Source organism: Platalea leucorodia, assembly GCF_965183815.1.
Source record: "Platalea leucorodia genome assembly, chromosome: 3".
Lineage (NCBI taxonomy): Eukaryota > Metazoa > Chordata > Aves > Pelecaniformes > Threskiornithidae > Platalea > Platalea leucorodia.
In genome coordinates, this window is record NC_138825.1 from 50,138,081 (window position 1) to 50,165,916 (window position 27,836).

Genomic DNA, 27,836 nt, shown 5'->3' on the forward strand with positions numbered 1-27,836 from the left:
AGACTGTAATGTCTGCTGGCATCCTGTGCAAGGAGCTTTCAAATCTGGATGAAAACCTAGATTTTCATAGCCATTTTCTATATATCTAGGGCGCTTTTGTTTAATTGATCATGTGTTCAGACCTGTATCACTTTAGGAAAAGTTTCCTTAAATACCTAGACCACTTCCCGGGATTATTTTTAATCCAGTTTGTTTATGGTTGCTCTTTGTGTAGCATTATATTCTGGAACTGAGCTTTTTCGCACTGAGGAGTGCTAAAATATAAATGGGTATGGTGCTGGAGCTCTTCTGGCTGGGATCATAGCATGGTTTGGGTTGGAAGGGACCTTAAAGATCATCTGGTTCCAACCCCCCTGCCAGGGGCAGGGACACCTTCCACTAGACCAGGTTGCTTAAAGCTCCATCCAGCCTGGCCTTGAACACTTCCAGGGAAGGGGCATCCACAACGTTTCTGGGCAACCTATTCCAGTGCCTCACCACCCTCAGAGTGAAGAATTTCTTCCTTATATCTAATCTAAATCTACCCTCTTTTGGTTTAGAGCCATTACCCCTTGTCCTATCACTATGATCCCTTGTAAAAAGTCCCTCTCCAGCTTTCTTGTAGGCCCCCTTCAGGTACTGGAAAGCTGCAATAAGGTCTCCCCGGAGCCTTCTCCAGGCTGAACAACCCCAACTGTCTCAGCCTGTCCTCATGGGAGAGATGCCCTCCATCCCTCTGATCATTTGTGTGGCCCTCCTCTGGACTCATTCCAACAGGTCCATGTCCTTCTTATGTTGGAGGCCCCAGAGTTGAATGCAGTGCTCCAGGGATGGTGTATCAGGAGCACTGGGAATTCCCCCCTGCAGATGTTCACATCAGGAATACACGGTCTAGGTGCCCTTTCTGAATACAAAAAGAGTCAGTGGCATTTATCTTTTTCAGAGAAGATTTGCATTCTGAAAGGAGATAAACTGGTGGAATTATGCGTTTTCCTTCTACTCCCTTTTACAACAAGAGGTGAAATAATACAACATTATCTGGTCATTGTCTAGACTGCTGCAGCAAAGCAGCAAGTAAAATACAGGTCTAATTCTTCAAACTTTTATGCCTTCATCGATATAGTGTAGTCACGCTGTTGGAAATCCACAATCAGGATCTAATAATTTACGCTTTTCTCAAATAACTTTTAAAAACCCAAGTGATGAATCTGCTCTGCATCCTTGACTTTCTTTCATGGAGTGACGTTATTTATGTATTTTGATCCTGATCTAAAGTCTGTAGAAAGTCCTTTAATCATCTTTGAATTGAGCCAGTAATTTGTTAACAGGATGTTTCCATCTTCTTTTACTGCTTCAAACTTACCAAAAACAATTTTAGAAACCCTCCCTGTTTACAAAGGAGATGACAGTGCTAGTTGATTAAAAGGGGCATAATTTGTTGCCCCACTTATCTCATTTTGTTGATTAGCTGCAACAGACGGTGATGCCCAGTTCACTTTGTAAATGAGTAAATTTGGCACGTATGCATTACAGTTCCTCCTTCTCTTGTACCGTCATCAGCAGGCTCTAACTAACTGGCATTCTGCCACCGTGGAAAGCGAGAGTTGTTTTCACTCAGTGTGCATCTTGTGTTCACCATCTGTATCCTCCGTTTTTAGGGCCTGATCCTGCAAAAATATTACAAGAGCGGTTTCTTCTCAAACATCTATTTACATTACTGGTAATGGAGCTAAAAGCATAAATCAGAATTATGCCTATTAACAAAGTGAGGGTTTTTTTAGATCTGGGCCCTATATTTGTAAGGTGGATCCTGGAAGTCTGCTATAAATCTTGTAACAGCCATCATTTGTTAATAGTATTTATTGTATTACAGCCATGTGCACACTCTGTGGGCACTTGAAAAACACACCAAAAAAGTGTAATATCAGGTAGGATAAGACAAAAAAGAAGCAGCTGAAGAGAGGTAGGATACAAGCAGGTTACACATTGTGGCATCTGTTCTGGTGTTTCTCTGCTCTTGCCAGGGAAGGATTTTCCTGATGTCTAACCTGAATCTTCCATGCTGTGATTAGGTTTATTGCTTCTGACTTTATCCATAATATAATTTAGGTTTGGTGAATGTCTCTAGTCTCACATAATCAGCTAATTAGTGTAGGTAGACATCATTACAAGCTTGGTTTAGGGCTTGCAGTTTCCATGCGCAGATTAGAACGGCCCCAGTTTAGACCAGCACTGTTACTGGTTTTCCTCAAGTCCCAGAGTGGGCTGGGAGATGGTTGCGAGACAAAGTCTGAGAGCTCCCCTGGTACCTGTCTGCAGTGTTCACACAGGTTACAAACCTGTTTGTTGCCTTTGCTCAGGATTTCTGTGGCATTTATAGTAGCCAAGGGATTACCCTGCAGTGTTGAACAGTTGTGCGGCTGTGGTGGGCTGGGAGATTATGTCAGCTTCATTTAGTGTGACTCTTCACAACCCAAACCCTTCCGTCATCGCTTCAAGGCTGCACAGTTGGAACATGCCTCGTGTTTTGCCTTACGTGTCTCCCAGAGCTGACCACAATTACAACACGTCCTGGCTCCTTTCATTAATGCCGCTTTTCTCGGGTGGTATACTTCATGCAAGCTGCAACCTCACTCGCCTGCTGCTTGGTTTCAAGTTGGCATTTAAGAGACTGGTTACAACTCCTGAGCACAGAGCAGCTGGAGACCTCTTTGAGGCAATGCCTCAAAGAGCTGCCGAGGGGTGGCTGCTCTACTCATCTCCCCATAGTGCCCTTCATGCCATGGCTCCCTGGGACCTGCAGCTGCATCCCACCCCAGCTCCCACTCAGCCCAGACCTGCTGCTCCCCTCAGCATTCTCCCAGATTCAGCTTATGACCCAAATTTTTGAGACGGGATGACTGGAAGGAAGGCAGGAGGTTTTCAGGTAGGGAGGGGAGGAACCTGGTTTGGTTGTTTGTTGATGAAGAAAATACTGCAAGGGATTATGTGCCTTTAATTGGTGACTACTGAGGGAGAGGTGTTCAGTAGCTAACTTGGTTGATAGTCACTGTTTAGTATGTGATGGACTCTTTAGGTCTTTAGATGAACTTTTATAATAAAAATAATTTGCTTCTGATTTTACTCCAGATAAAACCCAGTATATACATGTATATTTTTTTCTTTTTAATAATTGGAAATAATGCTGTGCATTTCCTATAATACTTACTGTGTTTGGTATACGGTGCCCTGGGTCAACTTGCAGCCTGTGTACAGAAAGCTGGCTCTATTTTCAGTACCCTTAACTGTGAGAAAAATGGCTTGGATTGCTCTTCTCTCTGCAGTTCCAGGAATCTTAGTTATAAATGCACTTAATCAACCTTTGGTGTCCTTAAAACATACAGTTACAGCTTGTTGGCATAAAAGTAGTTACAAAAATGAGAAGATGATGTGAATTTTTACTTCTCTTTACTCTTACCTCCAAATGAAGACTATTTACACAGCAGTGTTATATGTCACCCAGCTTTACTTACTACTTCATATAACTGGAAGTTTAGATATTGCAACCGTGCAGGGCTGTAATTCTTACGTTATTTTGCTTTTCAGATGGATCTAGTAACATAGCTTAATGGAAACTCACTGATGACATCCATGTGTATCTTCACAAGCATAAGGAGTTTTATGAGGACTAAAGATTTTGATATTGCCCTGTACAAAAGTTATAAGGTCTGGATAAAGTTCAAGGATAGCAGATGTCAATTTTCTCAGCCGTTGTGGGTAAAGAAACATTTCAAACATTGAAAACCAATCAGAAGAAACACAGTCCAAAAATAATGTTTTTGAGAAAACTGAGCATTTAACAAAGCAAACTGGAAGTCTGCTTTGGCTCAGCATGTAGTCGGCAATGAAAAATAACAGTTTTAAATGTAAATAACCTTAAGAATACAAACAATGCAATATTTGTGGCAAATTCGTAATCAGCTTTACACTGTGTTTTACATTAAAGATTTTTTTCCTTAGGGTATTGGCTTAAATATACAGAAACTTTACCTCCCATGGCTTCTTGGAAAAACTGTGGTGTTGCTCATTGTTTATGACAGGGCAAATGGGGAAAACAAATGAGCACTGGACTTGTGTGTTTGATTAAACACTTCTTTGAAGTAAAACTTTTGTGTGGTTTCAGCTTTCCTCTTTGGCTTTCACTTGTCATCTTCTGATTGTATTGTCTAGTTTTCCTTTGTCTATAAAATTAATTTTAGCTTCCTGTTGTTACTGATTGATTGAATTACTTCACTTACCATTCAGTTGTCTTTATGCTATTATTTATGAAACATTTATATAGTAACAAATGGTGCAGATATGGTTAGTTAGCTATGGTTATAAAATAAGACTCAGTATAAAGGGTAGAATCTACTGCGTACATAATCGTCTACAATTCACTGAGGAGCACAATAAATGCCTTATCTGCAAAAGAACAGGAGTAGCTATTGCTTAGTGTCCTGTGTTTTGTACAGGATTACTGAGTTCAAGTGAGCTTCTGATTTTTATGCGGCAAAAAAAAGCTCATGATTATACTGTTGCATCAGTTTCTTCTTCAGAATTTTGTCTCCCAGCTGCATTAAGGATTTCACTGGCATCACAGCCTGGTGGAGCCAGCTGGTGATTTTGACTATCACTGTGATAGCGTCCACCGTATAGAGCATCAAAGAGCATTTTTCTTTTATTAGCTTGATATTAAAAAATTGGATTATGCATGTGTGAAGTGTGGCATTGTATTTTGCTGTTCATTTGTCTTTGTTCAGGTTACTAACTGAACCTGTGTTTGAAATGAACGTTAGAAGTAGAATAGGAAGAACTTTTTTAGTCTGTGCCCATTCAGTTTTCTCTGAATGGAAGGTTAGCCTCTTCCAGGAGTCCCAAGCAGCTTCATGGCTGCTCTGAGCATAGGAACAATCTTGCACAGTTTGCTGTAGGGTAGTCTTTAACTCCTCTACCTTGTTGGGGATACGCTTATGGGAGAGGTCATGAAGTTGCACTATGCACCTTTCTGTTGATGGCTCAAAGATGATAAAAGATTATCTCTGCTCTGGTTTTTTGTAGGTGTAGTTCTGTAATCACTTATGAGCAAATCTGTCTGTTTGGTAGGACAGTAGATATGGGTTGGTCTTCTCTCTCCACCTTGTCTATTTACAGTGTGCAGCAAAGGGGACTGTAGACTCCACTTATCCTTTGGGACTGGGTGGCCTTAGTGGGCCAGAAGGCGACTGTCCCCCACACAGAATCATAGAATCATTTAGGTTGGAAAAGACCTTTAAGATCATCAAGTCCAACCGTAAACCTAACAATGCCAAATCCACCACTAAGCCATGTCCCTAAGCGCCACATCTACTCATCTTTTAAATACCTCCAGGGATGGTGACTCAACCACTTCCTTGGGCAGCCTGTTCCAGTGCCTGACCACCCTTTTGGTGAAGAAATTTTTCCTAATATCCAATCTAAACCTCAGGCCTGAACAGATCAGGGCTCTGGGTTTGTTGCTTGCAACACAGAACCATTGAGCTTCACAGTAAATCCCTTTGTGCCATGATTTCACCCTGAAGATGTGCCGTATGTTGTCAGGAAAATGTGTGTAAGTCTAGGCCAATCATAATTTTTAGTAAAGCCATTTGGATCATCTTTTATTTTTTAAAAAACCTTCTAGCTGTTAAGATGCCATGTGGATTTGTTATAAGTTTTCAGCCAGAACAGGAAAATGTTGAAATAGCCACAGGTCAATGAAAAATACCTGGCAGGAACTTGGTAATTTCAGTTTGACCTTCTGCATGTTTGCATATACGTTAAAAAAAAAATAGTTGTAGAACGGAGGCTAGAGCAGTGAATTTGCTCTAAAACTGGTATCCTCAATATTTTAAAACCCTGGAGGCTTCTGCACAGAAATAGATTAAACAAAAAGAGCTCCTTTCCACTGCCTTCCTTCATCATCATGTACCTTTGCTTTCAATAGGGCTTTTGTGAATAAAGTGACTGAAGATGAGAACCAAGAGCCCCTGATGTAAACGTCCCTTTACACGGCTGTGACAGAGTAAAAAAGCTGCAGGGCATCTGAAAGCCATGTCTTGCAGTCTGCAGGCACGTGGTGGTGAGCACTGCGATTGGGCTCAGTTTTAAGTTGTCTTGCTAGTCTTCTAACTGATGTCAGGGGATCTAATGGGCCAAATAGTGCAAGGATTGTGGTAAAGTGTAAAATGTATTTCGAATTACGGGACTGAAGAAACTTGTGTTTTCTCATATTTGTGGAAGCTTTCCCCAGTGTGAAAGTTTGGCATGATGTTTGACAGCATTGTGGTTTTGCTTCCAGTTTCATGTCCAAGGAAAGCCTTGATTTCTCTGATTCATCGTGGCACATCATGGCAGTAGCCAGGCAGGGTAAGAATGTCCCTGCAGAAGGATGTTGCAATAGTTGGTACAAGTATACATCAGGCCAGAAAGATGAAATGATGGGAGCATCTCGCATTGTCTGTTAGAGACTCTAAAAAGTCTATAGTGAAAAAGGTGGGTCAATCAAAGGCTGGTCTGGAAATATCCAGTATAATGCAGCATACATCTTTTTAAAAGCACATATGCTCTATCCTATGCTAAAGGAGTCATTGAGGGACATGGGAAGGGAGAATTAATCTGTATCTGAACTCATCAGCGTAGCCTTCTTTTACAGTCAGTAGAGAGAAAGGGGCACATTTACTAAGTCCTGTTTTAGAGGCCTGCTTTTGTCCAATGCAAACCAAAGCCGAAAAGTACCCATTTCTCTGTCAGCTACCTAAGACAGAGATGTACATTTGGATGAATCCTACTCTGGAAATCCTTCCAGACTTTGGTAGACTGTGGATCAGCTTTGGCTGAACTGTTGTTGATCCATTTCTGTATTTGAGCATATTTATTTAATGGCTGTTTTCCACACTTATATGTATAGTTCTTTTATAAATAATAATTAAAATTTAATTTTTTTTCTGGTGGTATTTAGGCATTTGGCATTACAATATTATATGCAAAACTTTTGATTGTTGCATCTGTGAAGCTGTAATAAGTTCATCAAGATCCCAATGAGCTGAGAACCATCAAACTTACCACACACGTGCTTTTGTTATACAAAAACACATTATACGGTAGAAATCTCTGCATAAAGGGCAGGACTGGTGCAGCAGTTTGACCTCTTTGAAGTGAGGAAGTCTTCCAAACAATGTTGCAAAAGTGTTTCTTTGCATCCAGATGGATTTTCTGCGTTTTGTTTATTCTTATTCCCAAAATACGCATCTTTTTAGTGCAGTGTATATACATAATATATGCTTCTGTTTAGTACTGTATACCATTGTAATTGTAAACAATTTTTGCCTTCATAGAAAAGAGCATGTGTGATAATCAGTTAGCAGCTCGTTCCTTTGAGATCCACTGTGTGAATCTTTGAGGGACACGAACTAGACTAGAGGCTTCTTAGTAGTTCACAAAACCGCAAAACATAATGGACCTTTTCCTAGGCCAGATTTCCAGTAGACTGCTGAAAATCTGTTTAGATAGGTACTTGTGCATGGTAACAGTCCTTAGGCATTGAAATATGTACTTCTGCAAATAATGACCTGGGTCTTAGCCATGGATGTAATAAAAGTACACAGCTGAAGAGGTAAATATGCAGTTCTAGTATTCCTTGTTAAATATTTGTCTGTGAAATTGGAGCCCAGCATGAGATGAGGTATTGTTAGGTACTTTATGTCAACTTTTTTTTATCTGTGCATTTTTTGCGTAAGTTGAAGAATTAAAGCCGGAGCCTACATAAATAAACAGAGCCTGGATCCACAGCATTTGTTTGTGTTTTTGTGGTCCAGTTGAGTTACTGGGTAAGGCTGGACCCCCAGGGCCCTTAGCCAGCAAAGCCTGGTTCCCATAGTGCCCTCACCCTTCCTTTTGGGAGCAGTTCTGAGCGTACAGGGGCTGCTTGCCAGCTTCCCCGTCGGATCGCTCCAGTATGTACAAGTGTGCCTGCACTTCTCTCTCTTCAGCCCAGGTGGATGGCTAGGTATTTAAACGGGATTAAGCTGCTGCATCAAAGGGACAAAAGTTACATTTCAAGTTGTTTAATATTACAGTTATGATAGTTTGCAAAGTCAGAACAATTTTCTCCCAGTCTTCTCTCAGTTTACTTCTCTGTTGGCATAGGCACAAACCACAGTTGCCCTTGTTCTGTAAGTCTGGTGTCTTTTTTGATACCGCTTTTTCTCTCTGCCCTCCACATCTTATTTTTCTGTTAATGTTGTTGCTAAATCTTGTCATATTTTCTGTGTAGAATTTCCCTTTTGCCATCTTTTCACTGCCTGATTCAGCTCTATCACCCTGTCTCCTTCAGTGCCTTCACTGACGCTCCAAGCTGTGAACAGTAGCATTAAAACTAATTTGTATTTACCTTGATTCCGTAATGACCTCATGTTAGTCCGTTTCCCTATTAATACTCTGCCTGTAAAATCCCACTGAGATAGTGAACCTCATTACAACACGTTTTTTTGCTAACGTAATAGCAACAGTATTCCAGTTTGTGAAGTACAAGCTGGTTGAACCCTTAGCTGATGCTTAATTTAATTAATGGGAGGACACAAAATGTGCTAGCAGGCTAATAGTCCTCTCAGAGAGAAAATGATAATTATCAAACCCTAAAAGTGATTTGTAAACAGCAGACTGGTATTTTTCCTAAATCAACTAATCCAACACTTCAGTAACGTGATTATCTCTTATTATAGCCTTTTGTCCACTCCACCTCACATTTCAAGATTAAACCTGATATTTTTCCTTTAATATGCATATTAAAGACGATTCAGATCTTTAAAATCACCATGCAAATATACCAGGGCTTTGTTACAGTATTTTCCACTTATTGTGTCATGGTGCTATTTACACTGCTATGGTGAGGTGTGTTTTATTTGGATCACTTAAGAAATGGTGAGGAAATGGTTACAAATATGTTTTGCTTAAGCAGTTTATCTTTCTAGTGCAGCTGGAGTTTTTATTTCACACTCAAATGTACTAGTAAAACATCAGGCACTTTTTTTTCTAGTCTATGAAGCAGCTGAGTACAGCAATAAGGGAACTGGAGCCCTTTAGTAAGTATTTATATTTCTTGAATAGATAGACCTTTTTGTCTGCCTTCCTTCTTATCTGAGCCTAATATCATGGTATCTGAGCATTTCATAGTCTTTCTAAAGCCCTTACACTCTGGTAACCCTATGAAAAAGGAAGACGGCCTCACTTGCATTTTACAGATGGAAAGCTGGGACACAGGGGCATACGGGGGCTATCTGTACCCTGTAACAGAAGTGTATGAACGATGGGTTGCCATCACATTAGGACTGTCATTAGGGCTTCCCCATGAGGGCTGGCACACTGCAGCAGCTGCCAGGCAGCTCTGGTGAGCGGGCTGCAGCAACGGGAGGTGGTGGCACCCCTGGCAGTGTCTCTGGCAGGAGCCACCCAAGCCCCTCACAGGGAGTTTGCAAGCAGTACAGACCAGAGCGCACAGGGCACATTACTGAGCTGGGAGCAGGACTTGAGCTGTAGTGGAGGGTAAAAAATGAAAGCCTTCTCTATAAAGTTAATATTTGAAAAAAAAAAAAAAAAAGGGGTGATATATACTGTCCCCTACTATTGTATGTAGTCTTCATAACCCTGTTTAGTAGTGACATAGCATTATTCTAAGGAAACAAGAACACTTATCCTTCTACGAGTAACAACGATTTCTTCTAGGCACTGCATGCAGACTTACTTGTAGTTAGTTCCTTGGAGAAGGAGCAGCAAGTGTTCTTTTGCCTGTTCACCAGCAGAAACAATCAGCAGTGGACCTTACAACTCTTCTGAGATTGTGAAGGCCAAAGGCACACCGGTAAACTATGCCAAGTAGGACGTTGATGAAAATGTTCCTGTTCTTATTTATGGTAGCTTAGAGCAATATAGCTGAGTTCTTTGTCCTTTAATGGTGTGACTCATTTTGAGACTGTTTCTGTTAAAGTTCACAAATGTATTTGAGTATTTGTAGAGTACTGCTGTATGAGTAAGGCTGGCCAACTGTTTGTATTTTTTTGTGACCATATGGTTCGGCTTTTGTTCTGCTTTTTTTAACCCCTTGCTTCAGTCGGGTTTTTTATGAGCTCTTTCTACTCGCCACTCCACATAAATCTTTGTAGTTTGCACTGGAATTAACTCAAAAATTAGAGTTACCCTGGCTAATGATTTGAGTCCAGAGTTGGAAGTTAGGTCAAGAATGGGTGTCTTCCTCTACTTTGTGTATATCTGCACTTTGAATAGGAAGATGGTTCTCCTCATGCATCTTCACAGTCATATTTGTCCTAGTCAGGAACTGAGGCTGTAAAGATGCTATAATCATCAGATAAAGAGCACCAGTCTTCAAGACCAAGATGTCTCAATCTGAGCTAAAGAAGAATCCGCTTGTAGGCCACCTGAATTACGCATTACTGGATACATTTCAGATGGTTTGTCTATCCATTACCGCAGTATGAGATAATTTCACATTTTTTTCTGTGTTAATTCTCACAGTACTCTCACAAAATAATAAGAAGCAACTATCCCTATTTTTCAGGTTGGGGAGGGAGTAGAAATAATGTCTAATTTACCAGAGCTGTAAAGCCCTGATACCTGGATTACTCCAAACACATTAGAGTATTTTTTTAAGTGCCTGGACATTTCAATTATCTAAGTTCTTTTGAAAAATATTTAATTTCAATAGAAGTTTTGTTAAAATTTCCAGGGCATGTATCTGCAAACATCTCTCTTGTAATGCCATTAGAAATCTGGCCGCAATACTACTCTGTTTGAGTGTTTTTCAAAATTTTACAGTAAACGTAAATTCATCTTACGCAACTGCGGAAGCCCCCATCTCAACAAGTTATCTTAGGCTTTCTTTATAGTCAGCAGAGAGAAATGTGCACTTTTAGGATGTGACTTCATCTGATTTCTTTTAATCATGAACTGGCTGCTCATGGCTTGGACGGGCATACTCTTTACTGGGTAAAAAACTTGCTGGATGGCCAGGCCCAAAGAGTGGTGAATGGAGTTAAATCCAGTTGGTGGCTGGTCACAAGTGGTGTTCCCCAGGGCTCAGTACTGGGGCCAGTTCTGTTTAGTATTTTTATCAATGATCTGGATGAGGGGATCAAGTGTACCCTCACTAAGTTTGCAGATGACACCAAGTTGGGCAGGAGTGTTGATCTGCTGGGGGCTGTAGGAAGGCTCTACAGAGGGATCTGGACAGGCTGGATTGATGCGCCGAGGCCAATTCTATGAGGTTCAACAAGGCTCAGTGCCGGGTCCTGCACTTGGGTCACAACAACCCCAGGCAGTGCTACAGGCTTGGGGAGGAGTGGCTGGAGAGCTGCCTGGCGGAAAAGGACCTGGGGGTGCTGGTTGACAGCTGGCTGTATATGAGCAAGCAATGTGCCCAGGTGGCCAAGAAGGCCAATAGCATCCTGACTAGTATCAGAAATAGTGTGACCAGCAGGACTAAGGAAGTGATCGTCCCCCTGTACTGGGCACTGGTGAGGCCGCACCTCGAGTACTGTGTTCAGTTTTGGGCCCCTCACTACAAGAAGGACATCGAGGTGCTGGAGCGTGTCCAGAGGAGGGCAACGAAGCTGGTGAAGGGTCTAGAGCACAAGTCTTATGAGGAGCAGCTGAGGGAGCTGGGGTTGTTTAGCCTGGAGAAGAGGAGGCTGAGGGGAGACCTTATTGCTCTCTACAACTACCTGACAGGAGGTTGTAGTGAGGTGGGGGTCAGTCTCTTCTCCCTAGTAACAAGCGATCGGATGAGAGGAAACGGCCTGAAGTTGCACCAGGGGAGGTTTAGATTGGATATTAGGAAAAATTTCTTCACCGAAAGGGTGGTCAGGCATTGGAACAGGCTGCCCAGGGAAGTGGTTGAGTCTCCATCCCTGGCGGTATTTAAAAAAAAACATGTAGACGTGGTGCTTGAGGACATGGTTTAGTGGTGGACTTGGCAGTGCTAGGGTAATGGTTGGACTTGATGATCTTAAGGGTCTTTTCCAACCTAAATGATTCTATGATTCTATGAAGTGCCTCCTTCTCTCTATTGACTGCAAAGTAAGGCTAGACAATTAGTTCAAAACATTGTCTCCTGTACTATAAATTTGTTTAGCTGAGTCCAACCCGAAGTGATTCATCAAAGGTACATAGGAAATCTGGTAGCACACAAGATTGAACCCAGATCTCCCAAATACTCATACATCCAACTCGTAGACTTCAACAATTTATTTATATTTAATAATTTATTTAATAATTAATTTATTTAATTATTTATACAATAGATTGTATCTGCTGCTTTTGCTCTCTGTGATTCCTCTCTCCACATTTAGTTTGTTTGATTTCAGCTGAACCTCAACTGTAGAGACATGCATTAAGGAGAGAAAAAAAAAAAAGGTAGGATAAAATGTTAGAGCTGGAGAGGGGTGCTAAAGAGAGCGTAATAGGTTTTCTCTTTGGAAAATGGTCTGCTGTATTTAACAGGGACTGATATTATTGCACTCCACAGAAATTGCTCTAAGGATTTTATTTTCCACTAGGTTTTGACCTGCTTGGTGGAATTCCATATACCAGATAACACTTTTGTATTCACATTTGTGAAAGGTCTGGGAAAGAAATCCCAACCTTTCTAAAAACTATTGTGTATTATTTAATTCTACATGATCTTTTGAGAAGGTAGGTGACCTTATGCTTGAAGGCCAAATACAGACCTGGCACAACATCTAGTGAATTCAGTGTGAGTTCCACATACTTTTCTAAGGGCTCAATAAGTTCAATCCATTGTTGCTAAAGCAAATGTTAATTTGACAGTAGAGGACAAAACAACCAGACCCATTTACAGTATTATTGCTCGGTTTACATCTATCCAGACCACAACAGAAGCCAGAACTTGGATTACAAACCATTTAAAATGGAAGATTTCTTTTTCAAATTTTACTCCAGCTGCTGGAAACTGGCTTGGGAAGAGGCTAATGAAAATGCTCCTATAGTTTTTTTTTTTAAATGTGGATACTTGTCCTCAAAGAACTGAACACAGGCCAGCAATTCATTTCCTGCACTAGGCAGCATTTGAATAGCCTATTATGTCCTGACAAAAATTACTCTCCTATGGGTTGAACCAGATTAGAACCTGTGAAACAGAGGTGGAAACCTGGCCTCATCTCTATCAGACATATCCTGTCCTAACTATTCCCATATTAGAGTTTTAAACATGCTTTCTTAATGAACTGTATTATTTTGGAAAGTTGTCTGTGATAATTGAAAGTTAAATAGTTGTGATTTGGGTTTGTATTAGGTGGTAACCTGCCAAGTGGCAAGACTGGTAACAAAATAAAGTCTGTATCTTGAGCATATGCTATAGACGAATAACTGTTCTCTCAAACAATAAATTCTCTTTAGAGTTGCTATTATTTCTTATTTCCTCTTGCCACATTTTCATTTATTTCTTCATTGACCTCAATCCCTAAAGCATGAAAGCCCAACGTATCTGAAGACTGGAGAACTTAGACATCAAAACTGCACATATTTTTACTGGAAAATGAAGCTTACCCTTCCTTACGGTCATACTTGCAAGGCAGTCTTGATCCCATGATAGTGGGGAGATGGCCAGGCAAGGAATAAAAATAAGAATCTTGTCCTACTGATTTTGCAAAACAATAATCATCTTACATTAGCACCATAGCTTTTTCCCATGTGATATGGTTGCATAAAATTGTCCGTCGCTAAAAGTAGGTGATTCTGGAATGACCCTCTCTCCAGATGTTTCAGACTGTTTCAGGAAGTCTTGGTGAAGAGAGGTTTTGCATGTGGTTGAAATATATTGAGCATAATTAAGGTGGTCTCTGGATTTGAGGATGACCTCTGCTCTGCTCCTTTAGAAACTTGTTGGGGATGACCCAGACAAGGCTCCAAAAGGGATTAAACCTCCCCGTTTTCTAGGAAGTATTGTTTCCATAACGTTTGCTGAGAGGCTGTGGAGCAGGCAAGGTAAGAGGCTGTACAGCTGAAGAGAAAAGAGCTACTCTCCAGGAAGGCCTGCCCTTTTGCGTGATTTTTTATACCCCATTCCTAGGTCTATAACCCTGTGCTTCCTGATCCTACTCAGACACGTGACAGTGAGTTGGGAAGTATTGTTGCAGTTGGAAGAGTTTTCGGTGGTTGCTCTCTGGCAGCCACCGAGCATTAGTGCATCTCTTTCTCCAAGATCTGCATGAGGAAATCTTGTAAGTGGGCTGAGATCAGTGCTAGAGGGAGCAGCTGCCTCTGGGAAGCACCAAAACCAATGTGTCTGTGCCATCCAAAGTCACAGGGCAAGAACAGAGGCTCTGTTGTCCTATGTCCCAAAGGAAAGGAGATCAAAATGGCCTTTCCATTCAAATACTGGGTTACTTGTGTGTCCAAAACTTCTGCCAACTTGGGGGGCTTGGGGGAAGGCCTTTAAGTGAAGAATGCAATATAGAATCAGGCCCTGAATAGGTCTTTCTTGTATTAGCATAGAGAAGCACTCTCGATTCCTCTCTCATCATGTATTCCAGTTCATTGCCCTCCCTCCCCTAGTCTCTGCTGCTCGACTATGTGCTTTCTTCAAGCTGCCAAGAACATCCATCTCACTTCTGTCACAGGATGATACTTTTTGTGCAAACATAAATATTTAGAAAAGTTTACAAAAGATTAAGCTTCATCAAGTCAAGCATTCCTTCTAATGCAGTGTTGGGAGAGGTCAGCAGGGAGCAAGAGCCTGGGCTGCTGTGCACAGCTGTTGCAAGACCAAGCTGTGGAACATTCATTTTTGACTCCACCAACTTCACTGATCAAAACTATTTTGGAAGTTGGCTTGTGTTTTTTTTCCAGAGTGAAATCCTCTCCATCAAAACAGCTTCTTCAGTATGCAGGCCTCATCTCTGTTGTGAATCTCTTGCCTCAGTTTTATTGTTGTTGTGCAAATTCCTAATGCAGATATGCCATGCTTGCTGGACCAGTGAAAAAAATCCATGTTAGAGAAGTCCCTAAGATGCAACTCAGAGCAAAAATAGTTGGGAGATCTGCCCCCAGTGCTTGTGCTCTGATAGTTTGTGTTTCACTCTGATCATCAGTACCTGAGAAAACTTAAAAAAAAAGCTTAAAAAGGCATAAATGATAGGGTAAAATCCCAAGTAAGTAAGAATATTAAAAGGGAACTGTAAAACCCTTGTGGGTTTGTGGTTTTTTTTTTTTTTTTTCCCTAGTAAGGTAAAACAAACAAACAGAAGTCACTGCAGAATTCATGCAGCAAAATAAGTAATAAAAATATAGAAATACATGCAAGAGAAATGGATGCATGTGTGCAAACACATCAGCGTACATTTCCTTTAAGGGGCTGTGTCCATCTTCAGTCTCAAGTACTGACAGTTTGGCTTTTTGTTCCACTGGGAAGTGGATTTGTCATACCAGCTAAAATACTATCTACCTCTTGGACAGCTCACAAGTAATGCCGCTGTAGTGACAATTGGTGAAAAAAGAGTTGTCTGGCATGCTTTTCTTCAGTGCTGCTTTGCTGCCCTTTTCTAGCAAGGAGACCACAGGAAATCCACAAGAAATCCTGCCTTCCTAGAAAAATATCCTGCTTCCTCCTAAGGACCCGTGGAGCAGGCAGCTCGTCATGACTGTGGGCATTTCTGAGTTAGGCAAATCGAAAGAGACTAATCTTTTGTAGGAAGTGGCTCAAGCCTCATTGTTTGAGACACTGAGAACCACAGTGGACAAAAACCAGCTGGCCTGATCAAGTGTCGATGATATTTTGGGCAGGAGTGTTGGACTAGATGACCCCCAGAAGCCCCTTTTAACCAACATTTTTATATTTCTGTGAAGTCACATAATCTAACAGGTTTTTTCCATCTTTAAAATCTGTGTTTTTCTGATAAATGCTGCTAGGCCTTGTATTTGATCTCATTCTTCTTAAATAATGTTTTTCTGAGATTTTAATTAAAGATGCATGTAATTAAAGTGTTGGTTTTTATTGCAAGTTATGAATTAATTATGCTATTTTCTGGGAATGCTAGAATTTTTTAAAGCATTCTTCCAGCAAGCTGAATTATCTTCACTTTAATACTTCCAATATATTCCTGTAACTGAACACATTTCATGAACCTAAAGAGGTTATATTAAATTTAATAATACAATGAAAAATATGCTTAAGGTTGTAGGCCTGTGACTTTGATGACTAATATGAACGGATAAATTGAAACTCACTTACCATTTAAACTTGAAAATGTAGCTGAAATGACTCCATGGTTCATGCTGAAATACAATCTAACTGAATTAAAAAGGGTTTTGCTGTTCCCTTAAGGTGGTAGATCTCATCACAGTTTTTGATATTGAGGTGTCAGCTCAAAGGAGAAGTAAATCTGAGGAAGATATATACTGTACGTAAAATTGGGGTTAGTTTCTTGTTTGCAGAGCTTTATCTCCTGAATATACTGCAAAATTTGGATCCATCTCCTGTTTCACCTGGTTCTAGCGGATGGTCCTTGCTTGCTGTGCTTTTGTGCAAAACAGAGATGGGCAAAATCATGAAATGGTGACTGAGTGCCCTCAAGCTGCACTGACTTAAGAAAACGTTATGCAGTTTTTTCATCGTATGATAGCTGTCAGGAGGGCATCCCCACACAGAGACTGGCTTGCGGAAGCCAGTCCTCCCAAGCTCTGCCTGCACTCAATGGAGAGTAAACTGCCAAGCATACGAGGTCTAGTGTAGACAGTAAGGGGTGATTCAGGGCAGGAGCCTGACTCCATGGGGAATCATTTTTAGCTTAGTGAGTAACTGCTGAACAAGATTGGTGATGAGACCTGCAGTCCAGATACCTCACCTAAGCTGTAGTGTGGCAGGGTGGGCTAAGCTCGAAATAATGTTTTTAACAGTGTGCAAGTCTCTCAGCTGCAGGCAGTTTACATAAAGATGCATGTACCTCAGTATGAAAGCTCATCACTTCAGAAATTGGTAGAACCTTTGAAAAGAGCATGTAGGTTATTCCTGGTAATGCAGTACATAGAATTTGCATCAGTTGACCATTGTTTCTGTCACATAGAAAAAATTGAAAAAATGAATGTTTTTAATATCAGAAAGATACTCTGCCTCCCACAGCAATTAAAGCCAGAAAAACAAGAGGAGAGATCCTGGCAGTTATGTACTTGGAAAACCCTTAAATCTCTCTGTGAAAACTGGTCATTGGTTTCAAGCATTTCCTTTCAGGCAAACCTTAAACTAGAGGGATTAGGATCAGAAAAATGAGTTGCTGTCAGATGATGATTATTTTCCATGATTCTGGTAGCATGCACAAAGTAGAGGAAGTTTTCCAAACCAAGAAGAGGATATAGTCCCTGTTCCAAAGCACGTGAGTGTAAAGAGGCGGGGTAGGGAAGAGGAGGGATGGACCTACAGTATAGGGAGCAATCCGGGTAATGCTAGCCATGCGTCAGATGAATTACAGCTGGTAGAAAGGGATAGCAATTTTTCTGGAGGAGAAGGGAATAAAATTTATTCTCGTTTAATAAATGAATGTGGTTTGGCCAAATGTTTCTGTGAATGCATTTTCATTTTAGGACGTTATTTCTATTTTCCTCACGTCAATTTTTAAGAATGGGAAACAAATATTATACTTCCAGGTTTTATCAAAATATTTTCTTGGTGAAAAAAAGGACAATTGTAGCAAAATTCTATTTAAAAATAATGTTTATGATTATTTCTGTTGAGTGCAAAAATATTCAAACCTATTCCTAAGTAAGAAATTACTGGGAGTAGTAGAAGTCCTGGAAGATGAAACAAAAAGATTTTGTACTCAACATCTACATTTTAGTTGTAGGGAAATTAGAACAAGTAGTTTGAATAGGAAAAAAAGCTCAAATTTAGGTGTACAAAACACTACAGAATTAAAAAGGCATGTAAATATTATCTTCCCTCATCATTATGTCCTTGAAGAGCAGGTCTTTTCTTCCAGGTTTCTTTTCAGCCCAATGACTTTCTGGGTTGCTGCAAACTCTACGTAGTCCCTCTGGGTCTCACGTGACTCAGTCGCTCTTTTTTTAGAGGAACATGCCATAATAATATAAAGCAAACAACTAAAGTAAATGCCATATGTCACAGCTTGCGAGATAAAAGTTCCAGTTTAGCTGGTGTCTTTGAAGAATGTGCAATGGAAATATTTTAACAAAAGAACCTGGAAAATCCGAAGTGTTTAAAGCTGACTCCTGAAAGCAAAGAAGTGTGTGTCATTCTTCCTTCCACCACCCCCCCATTTTCACAGCTCATTAATTTGTTTTCTGTTTAGGTTACCAATAGTAACTTTCTATTCTTTGAGGTAAATAGGGAGATCCACTTCTAGCAATGCCTTTTCTTTATTGCCTACTTATAAGAAGAATTACTGCTTATGACTAAGGGAGCTTTTTAAGATGGATTTAAGTGATGCTTCGAGGTAGAATGAGAAAGTACGGGGAGGGAAGTGTGCTGGAGCCCCTATTGTACAGATTTGAGTACATGCCACTCTGGTAGCAAGGTCTGTGATGGGGGCATGCCAAGCTCTGGACTGTATTTCTGTGTTTCAGCTTGCGTATTCTGTCTTTACCTAGTCATATTTTGAGGCTCAATAAACAGAAGCAGCAGGCCTGGATGTCCTGACATTACCCTCCCCAGCCAGTCAGGCACGTGGAATATTTGGACAAGCATTTGTTTCTGTTTTCAAAATCTGATACATGATTGCAGCATCACAGAAGAAGAGATTTTAATAAACAATATGTTTCCTTAGGATAACAGCTCTGATTTGGGGATTTTGGTTTTTGTTGTTTCCTTTGCAGGAAGAAGGTATCGTGAAGGAAATAGACATCAGTCATCATGTGAAGGAAGGTTTTGAAAAAGCAGATCCTTCTCAGTTTGAGCTGCTGAAAGTATTAGGACAAGGTTCATACGGAAAGGTAATTTTTAACGCAATCTAATCACCTAGAGCAACATTGAAAATGTCGCATCCTTTCTCTGAGTTCGTGTACACTGGTAACATTGGCCCTGTATAAATTATATTGTAAGGGCAGATAAGCAAGCCCCAACCCCTTCTATCTTCGTTTTAATAACACTTTTGTCTTTTAGCTGTATTTCTGTATATAAAAGAGTTTAGGAAACAGTGCTTATGGCTCTGGACCTGGACTAATGAGCACAAGTGAGCATTAGTAAGCATCACCATTTATAAAATCAGACCCCCCCTCCCTCTTTCTGACATACCCACCAGGGAGGTGAGTGCACCACTGCTGCTTAGTTGAAGAATGTAAACAGGAACATTTAAAGGCTTAAAGCAGCCAGCTGCCCAATTCCCACTGAGAGCAAATGGGATCTCAAGCACATTTCAAAGTCCCACACTGCTCTTTAGCTCACACTCAGAGGCCCATACGCTTTGCCAAGAGGATTCTGGAGTCAAACCCCAGTGCTGAAGAGAGCAATCGTTGTGGTGAGAGCATGGGGGGAAAAAACCCTACCTGTACGACCACAAGCTAATTTGTGGAGAAACAACATTTTTATCATAAGTCCAAGGCTTTTCTTAATCCCAAAGATAATTCTTCTTCAGCAGGATGTGTCAGTTAGGAATGAGAATAGGAAGGAAAGATGGAGAGGAAAGAGGGAGGAGTCAGTTCAGTCTTAAACTCTTTCCATGGTTTAAATCAATAAGACTTTGAAACCTGTGGGACAGTGTGCCTAATTTAAACCAGGCATGGAAGTCCTTATCATTTTAAGTACATTATTTTGTGGAGTTTTAAAAAAATATTTCCCATCCTGCAATTCAATGGTGGATCATTCTGGCTAACTTGAAGAACTGACTTATACATAAAAGTTGTTGAGGTACCCAGCACAAAGCTGAGCACCCTGACGATGAATCAGGGCCTATAGTTTTATTCCTGAAAGAAGCTATTTTGAGAGTATTTATCAAATTCCTGACTATTCCAGAATTATATTGATAAGCAAATCCGTTAGAAGTTCCCTGAGATGAGAGATATCAGGAAACTTAGTGTTCACTACCAAGTTTTGAACTACAGAATTTCTTGAGAGCACAATAATGATATTTAAGTTTTAAACGTTAAAGATACGTGAAGAGTCAAACAGCTCAAAATTAGATTTACTGTATGTCTCAATACAAGAAGGAGACAAACAAGAGAAGAAAATCTCTTTTGCAAAAGTAATAGAGGCAGAATGGCCAGTTTTCAGATTCAGGCAGTAAGGATTTTAGAAATGGTTCACTGGCTATCTTAGATTGAACTGATGTATTTCATTATTAACTGCCCAAGTTGGCCTTCTAGCTTTAGGCATTTTATAAGCAAAATGCCTGGTCTCTGCCACCACTTCCCAAAAGGAGATCTGATTTCTGGCACATGCTCCACCCAGTTCACTGGGGGATCAGAGCGTGAGTGTGGATATCATACCTGTTTGGAGCTGTGTGTGATTACAATTCACTTTCTGTATCTTATGTGAAACAGGTCAGTAAACTCCCCAGAGCAGCAAAGACACAGGGGAGGGGAGTGTGCTCTGTGTTTCTTATGCAGTCCCCAACCACCTAAATTTTCGTCAACTTGGTATTTGAGCTAATGGTTCAAATCTGTAAGTCTCTAGGGATGCAGACTGGTTGGTTTTCAAGTTGTCCACCTAAGCCCTAAAGAATTTCTTGCAGGATTAGAGAAAATGCCTTTGGTGTCAGAGGGAGTGCTCTCAACACTCTTGAAAGTCACAGCACTTGCTTAGCTTTCTAGGTTGGGATTTGGGTGATATACTTATTGGTCTAGCTAGGGGAGTTTTGCTAGTTGAGGTATTAATAACCTGAGGTGTTTGCATGCATATCAGACTAGAAAATTGAAAGTCATGCTCAGCCACATGCCTGTGCTATTCTGGCAAACTAGTATAGTATAGCTAATATAACCAGTTAAGTAAGCACTCTAGGACCGCTTGGTGGTTTCAAGAACAATATGACTTTACTTTTAAGAATAATCAGAAGGATGACATCATTTTGCAATACAATGCATTTTCATTTGTTATGTTTCCTTTTCGGTCTGATGATTATTTTGATGTCCTCTGAAGCAGCACACAGTGTTCTTGACTCATCTGTTTTGGAGGGACTGCAGACAAGTGCCCTATCCCATGCTACAGGGAACAGCTGTTTAGTGACTAGTAATGTAAATTGATAATTTTGCTTATTACAGCAATATGGGTATTACAAGCTTTGCAAGGTTACATGGTAGATAAGATATTTCTAGAACTGCAGCCTAATATTTCTGCAGATGCAGTATGCTGTGCTGTTCTGTGTGCAGTACAGCTTAAAATCATTATCTTAAGGGTGTAGGGTTTTGTTTTTTTGGATAAAGATTCCATAACCATTTTTACAGAATAATAATACAGTTGAAAATTGAGTGTTTGGGTAAGCTTGATTTTGATTTTCTCCCGCCTTCCAATGTAATGCAAAAATTAAATCTTTTACTTGGGCTGGATAGAAAAATATCCTAACGTTTCTCTGTCTAGCTGAACTTCTAAATGAATTGACTTCCTGTTAATGCTGGAGCAGCTGAGCTTAATTTATCATGAATGTTAATGAAAAACACTTCAGAAAGTCTTACGTGTTCCTGTTGCATCCAGATTTCATCATTTGCTCCTACAGTTGTGAGTACCGGAGGTATTTGTTCATTGAGAGATGGGAGCAAGCAACATGTGCCCAAGCTCAGCTAGTTAGGGCAGCTCAGCTGAGGAACTGTGCATATCTCATATGCACAGGAAACATCTTGAGAAGGAAAATCTCACCAAAAATATATGAGATTGTACTGCAGAAGTGTTGTATCTGTGATGCTGTACAGATGTAAGACCGTGGTTAAGGTGTTCAGGGAGAATGTAGTCTTTTTTTTTTCTTCAGCTTCTCTAGCTGGTTGTTAAAAGTTGTTCTCTCTCCCCACAAACCTTTCCTCAAAGGGTGTTTCAGAAAATCATAACTGTTTACAGATATTATTATTTGCAGGAGGAAGAGTCTTTCAACTTGCAAATAATGTGCTAGAAACAGACTTCCTCCGTTCTTTTTTTGGCTTTTTATATTTTGGGTGGAGGCAGTTAAGAAAGCTGCATGGTTCCTGAACAGGCAAGGAATAAAATAATTGCCATCGATTTTTGTAATCCAACTAGACATTCATTAGTTAGGTAATTTCAGCTAGCCTTTGATAATTTATAATGTTACAAGTGTATGCTATGTATGTGGCCTTATATTTCATTTTGTATTTGGCTTTACTTCCTGCTTCTGTCCAGTAACAAAAGTGCTGAAATAGAAGAGACACTGTTGTCTGGTATTTTTGACCTCAGCAGGCAAAGTCCTAGGAATCAGCTAAAAGATTTTTTTATTTTCAATTATTAAAACATTAAAAGTCTTATAAAGACCAAACTAAATTACCGATTTCTTTGTTTGCTACCCCTCCAGTGCTCAGATGCACTCAGGGGCAAATAAGAAATAGTTGCATGGAGTAAAAAAAAAAAAAGATCAGAATTTTAGGTACAATTTTATTTTATTTTATTTCCATGACAAATTGACACGGTCAGAAGAGGTAGCAAACTAGCTGTAACAGGGAAAACTGTCTTTATTATAATAACCTATTTGTTAATCAAAGTAGTCCTGCCTTTTGTTAAGTACGCGCAACCAGATTTTCAGCTGTATGAACTTTTTGCTTCAGTTATATCTTAGGCTAGTCACCATTCATGATTTACACTATAAATTAAACCAAATTGTTTTTTCTCCTTAATTTAATTGATGGCAATAATTTTAAGACACTGCGCTTTCCTAAGCACAAATGAGACATAATTTTTTTCATGTAAAGCTGGTCAGAATATGAAAAGATGTGCACGCTCTGATTACGACTATTCACACATCTTTAATAGAATGTGTAACTTAATAATGTTGAATGTATTTTCTTTGTGAGGGAGTAAAGGTTTAAAAATGAAGCTTTCCAGAGCTAGCTCAACAAATTGTAGATGAAATAGATACGAAGTGCTTTCAGCTAATAGTTTTCATTTGAATTCCTGCATCTATTCCTCTATCGAATGCAGCAAGGCTTGTAACTGGAAGTTCAGTACTCATCTACACAAGATGTCTGCTTTTTACAGGTATTTCTAGTGAGGAAGATCAAAGGATCTGATGCGGGTCAGCTTTATGCCATGAAGGTACTTAAGAAGGCAACTCTGAAAGGTAAGGATTGGGACAGTGGCTGCAGTCTCTATTTCTATGCTACTTCGTCATTTACTTGTCATTTTTTGCATTGCTGCTGTCTTAGGATATATAAGAGTACACAAATATGTTTCTACCACCCTCCAAAAATCTGCCTCGCTGTAGTGATTGTTCTAAAAAAGTGCACACAAAAATATATTACTTATATACCATGTGGGAGCAGGAAAAGAGGGCTTGGGAGTTTTCTAGCTGCATGCTTTCTTCACTTTCTTTGTGTTATTTACAGGACTTCTATTGTGCATATATTAATTTGTATCATAGTGGCAGTATCCGTCTGTTGCTGAAATAAACAGAAATAAGTATTTTTAAATAAGGATATTGCTGAAGTAAAACATGACTCCTACTGGGCAGAAAGGCCCTCCAGCTGGTGCTTCTCACTATACGCCTGAAAATTCGTGGAAGCATATTTTCAAGTGCAACGAGTCATTCTGAGGTTGTTGAAATCATGCTGTTTCCTAGCTCAGGACCAGTCAGCACATGGTCTCCAGAAGGCTGGGGCCAAATGACTGATGTTTGAAGCTGGTTATCCTCTCCTGGGGCCATTGGCTGCTACAGCCTCACTCAGACCAAAAAGAAATTTCTAGTAAAGCACAGGATTGAAAAGCAAACAGAGTAAGTTTGGTCTCAGCTGAAGTCCTTAATGTTTGTTCCTCCACAAAGTTAGGAAGGTCCAGTTGTTCTCTTGTTTCCCTGACCTAGCACTGTACTCTGTTTTTTCCCCTCAGAAGCCTGACACTTTTTGCAGATAAGGTGGACAGCATTCGTTTTGCCCAGAGCAGCTCTTTCGATTTCTTGGACAATGTGGGTTTGCACAATGCAATATGGTGACCAAATTTCTGTCCTAATGTGAAGAGAGATAATTTTGAGATAGTTCTGATGACTTAAACGTCCAGATTGCTTTAGCGTGCCTCAGTTTGGGGAACCAAAAGAAGAAGGAAGCTACTGGTAATTGCAAGGTAGAGTTACAGCAGGTGGTGGCAGGCAGACACAGCACCTCTTCTGACTGCTAGTTAAAATGGGGAAGTGGCAAACCAGGTATTTACACAGCACTTTTCCCTAAGACAGCCTTTTCAAAGAAATGTTAGTTTGAAGTGATGCTGGTGTGCTGATCTTTTTGTTTGGAATGTAGATGGGAAAGTTTGTTCTGGCAGGACAGCATGGTGTAAATAACCGCTTAAATAGTACTGGGCGTAACATGTAAAAAGTGAAAGGTCAGGCCTGTGTACGCAATACATATAATAGAGTGATTTTCTGATTTCTCAACCAAGAGCAAGACTGTGAAGTGCCCAGACTGAGCTGAACTCAACTCTCAGAGCCTTCCCCGCTGGGGAAAGCTGTCTCCTGCCAGGCATGGCATCTGAGGAAGGACTGTGTGACCCACCCCTCTGATATCAACACGTACCAGAGACTTATTTCTACTTCTTTTGACAACCTAGAACTTTTCACCCAAGGTGAAAATCAGGTATTCCCTCTTTTTCTGGATAACTCTGAGGTGTGTTGAGCAGCAAGAGCTTTGGAGAGGGGAAGGGTTTCTTCTACATCCCCAACTTACTTAATATTTAATAGCTAAATCTGTAATGTTAGATTCTACTGGGAGAAAAAAAATCTGGTTTATGGCAGTATTTTAGGAAATCTCAAAATTTAGATGGTGATTTCAAACTACCCAAAGGGTTCCACCAAATTTCTATTCTATTAAGGACAGGCACCTCTGTGTTGACAGTGCCTTGGTTCATGATACCACAGAACCACTGCTTCTCTCCTCCTTTGGTCGTTGCATCAGGCTATTTATTGTTTTCTCAAGTGTGGGTCACAAGATCCAAAAGCTAAGGCTGCTTTGTGATTTTCCTGGATTGCACTTCTCTCCCATTCAGACTACTTGGCCCTCTGACTGGTAGCTCTGGATTTCCCATTAATCTCAAGATAACTAGCGCGTTGGTAGGAACTAATTTTTTCCACATTAGTTTCTACAAATGAATTAAACTTGACAGCTATTTAACTGGAAGTACAAAAATGAAGGCAAAACCCTATTGGTACAGGGCAAGCGAGAAGAGCAACAATGAGGATTGCTGTCAGTGAGCTTCCATGTAACTTTTGGCACAGAGGTAGTATTTCTGACAGCTTAATTTCATCTTTTAAGTGAGAGTGCTGAATTGTTGCTGCCTACCTACACTCAAAAAGGCTGGAAGTCACTCCAATGTGAAGTATTTGTTATCATGTCAAGTAATGGGAGTAAAGCTGTAAGTACTTGTTAGCACTGTGTTCAGTATTTACTTTACAAAAGGCACGCTACGAGACAAGTTTCTGAATGATTTTGCTTCCTAACCTGTACTGCACAGTACAGCATGGAGCAGGAAAGTCAAAGCTCTTGGTGCTAGTGCCATTGACATGGCCACACAGTCCTAAATATCATAGTGGTTATTTTCTTTAGCGAAACAGATTTGCAAGACCCATAAAATGGAGAAATGAGAAAGAAAAGAAAAGAGAAGGCGGTATCAAAACTGTTTTTTCTTTTCTGGGTTAGTCCAAAGAATTAAAACCCGGATAAATAAAAACGTGAGGAAGTTAAATGGCTTCAGGAGTGATGGGTTAAAATTAGCTTTGTACCTTGCTCTAAAGAACAACCATAGTGGGTCCTGCCAAAGGGTTTCCTGTCCCAGGAGCCTGACTCTGGCCGTAGCTGGCTGGTAATTTTAGGAAGCAGCAGAAGTACAAAGCGGTGCTTCCTTCAGTGAGTTTGCTGCCTCCTTGCCTCATTCCAGGGTAGTTGTCCCTTGTTAGCATGACCCAACTTCACCAACAGCAAAGGGTAGTATAAGAAGGGTATAGCAATCAGCAGCAGCACTCTTCAAGCATTTACAGCTCAAAAAAGTTGTTTGATACAAAAGAGGCTTTGTAGATCAATTACATTTGTAGATTTAAGCTTGAAAAAGATCTGCTAAACAGCAGAACCGCTCCTGCTGTGAAGGGAGAATTAGACTCCAAAATATTCTAGTTTAGATTGTAAAAGTTTGCAGAGGCACATGCTGTACACACAAACATTTATGAAAATGAAATTAATCTTTACTTCATGAAGGTTTATGTTAAATGTAGAGTATATCTGAACAAGTACCTATAGCAGCATGGATCCTTGAAAGTTAGAAAGCTACTGCTCTTGGTTGTAAATGAGAGCATCACACACAAGTTTCTTTCCTTCATGCCTCATTTCCTTTTGCAGGAGCTTGTGGGTATCTGTTTTTTTAAAGCAGAGACCTTCCTGAAGAAACTAGATAAGCGTTTCATTCTAATTATTAATTTTAGGAAAACCTTGTCCAAAATGTTTGAGAATATTATGGCTGATAGGTGCCAGATGGCAAATACATCAGGTTCACGGCTGCATGTATTTATAACTGTAACTTATCTGACTTTGAAACACTATTTATTAAATTACAATACCCTAATAGCTACCTTTGCAAATATAAACCCTTTTTTGGGGGGGTCCAGGTGCTCAAAGACATTTAGGCATTTAAACACCTTCCAAGAGTGAGACTTTTGCCTTTCAGAATGTCATTAGATAATACTATTAAATACCATCTTAAAATGTTGCTTTTGTGTCTTCATTACAGTCTGCTTTTTTTTTTCTTGAAAATCAGATTTTTAGAGAAAAAATTGAAAGAGAATAAAGTTCATCTATATGTTTAAAAACTTACAGATATATATCAGTGACTCTAGACTGCCTGGCCTGAATGCACTATGAGACTTGAGGAAACAGAAGGAAAACAGGGACTGTTTATTCTGTGTGTATGTACACCTTGTCACCAGCAAAGCTGGGACAGAGGGAGGGGGCAGGCTGATTATTTTTATTCACTCAATATTTCTCTCAAGGTGTCTCAGGCTCCATCGGCTTTACTGGATGTGCTTCAGGATTCTGCAAACAAGAGCTGTTTAGATCGCTAACAGTGTAAGCCTCATTAAACACCCGTGAAGCGCCCATAAATCCCCAACAGGTTGCTGTGCTGGAATGTAAGGGCTACCTCTGGAGCTTGAAAATCAAAGACCCATCCCTCCAGGAGACATGCAGTCTTAGAGAAAGCGGCATGAAGTCATAGTTCACTGATATAATGCTTATGAACTTTGTAAATATTACAATGATGATCTAGTGAAGGCTATGTGATGGGTCACGAGGAAGTAGTTTGCATCTGCCCATCTTGTTGGGAGTGGGCTGTGTAAATCTTGGCACTGGAAGCTATTTGACCCTGAGAACTGAGAGAGTCTACCTGTTTCTGCTTATGAGGTTTAGAAATTATAATCCATTTTGTCAAAAGCTCTGAAGTGCTTTGCAGTTTGTGATCCCCTCAGTCTAAGCCAGTAGGCTTATATGTTTACAGTTGTGCTGAGTGCACGTGATGGTTATAGATGTAGTAAGCGGTGAGAGCAGCTTTACTGACTCACAGAGAGCTTGTGATGTTCTCAGGGATGTTAGATCAAGGATATTCATTATAATTAATCATAAACTGAACAACTAACTTAGATGTCACCAGCTGGACTGTGATTTCC

At 40.2% G+C, this 27,836-nt stretch overlaps 1 protein-coding gene across 1 annotated transcript in view; it reads left to right on the forward strand.

Moving 5' to 3' along the window:
* The window catches only part of RPS6KA2 (ribosomal protein S6 kinase A2), a gene marked incomplete at its 5' end in the record, with an annotated part of 172,225 nt that overhangs the window by 53,085 nt on the left and 91,304 nt on the right, over positions 1-27,836 (forward strand). The window contains 2 exons of the mRNA XM_082306308.1: positions 18,871-18,987; positions 23,183-23,264. Of these exons, the coding sequence (XP_082162434.1) occupies positions 18,871-18,987; positions 23,183-23,264 (199 nt within the window). The remainder of the gene's footprint in view (positions 1-18,870; positions 18,988-23,182; positions 23,265-27,836) is intronic.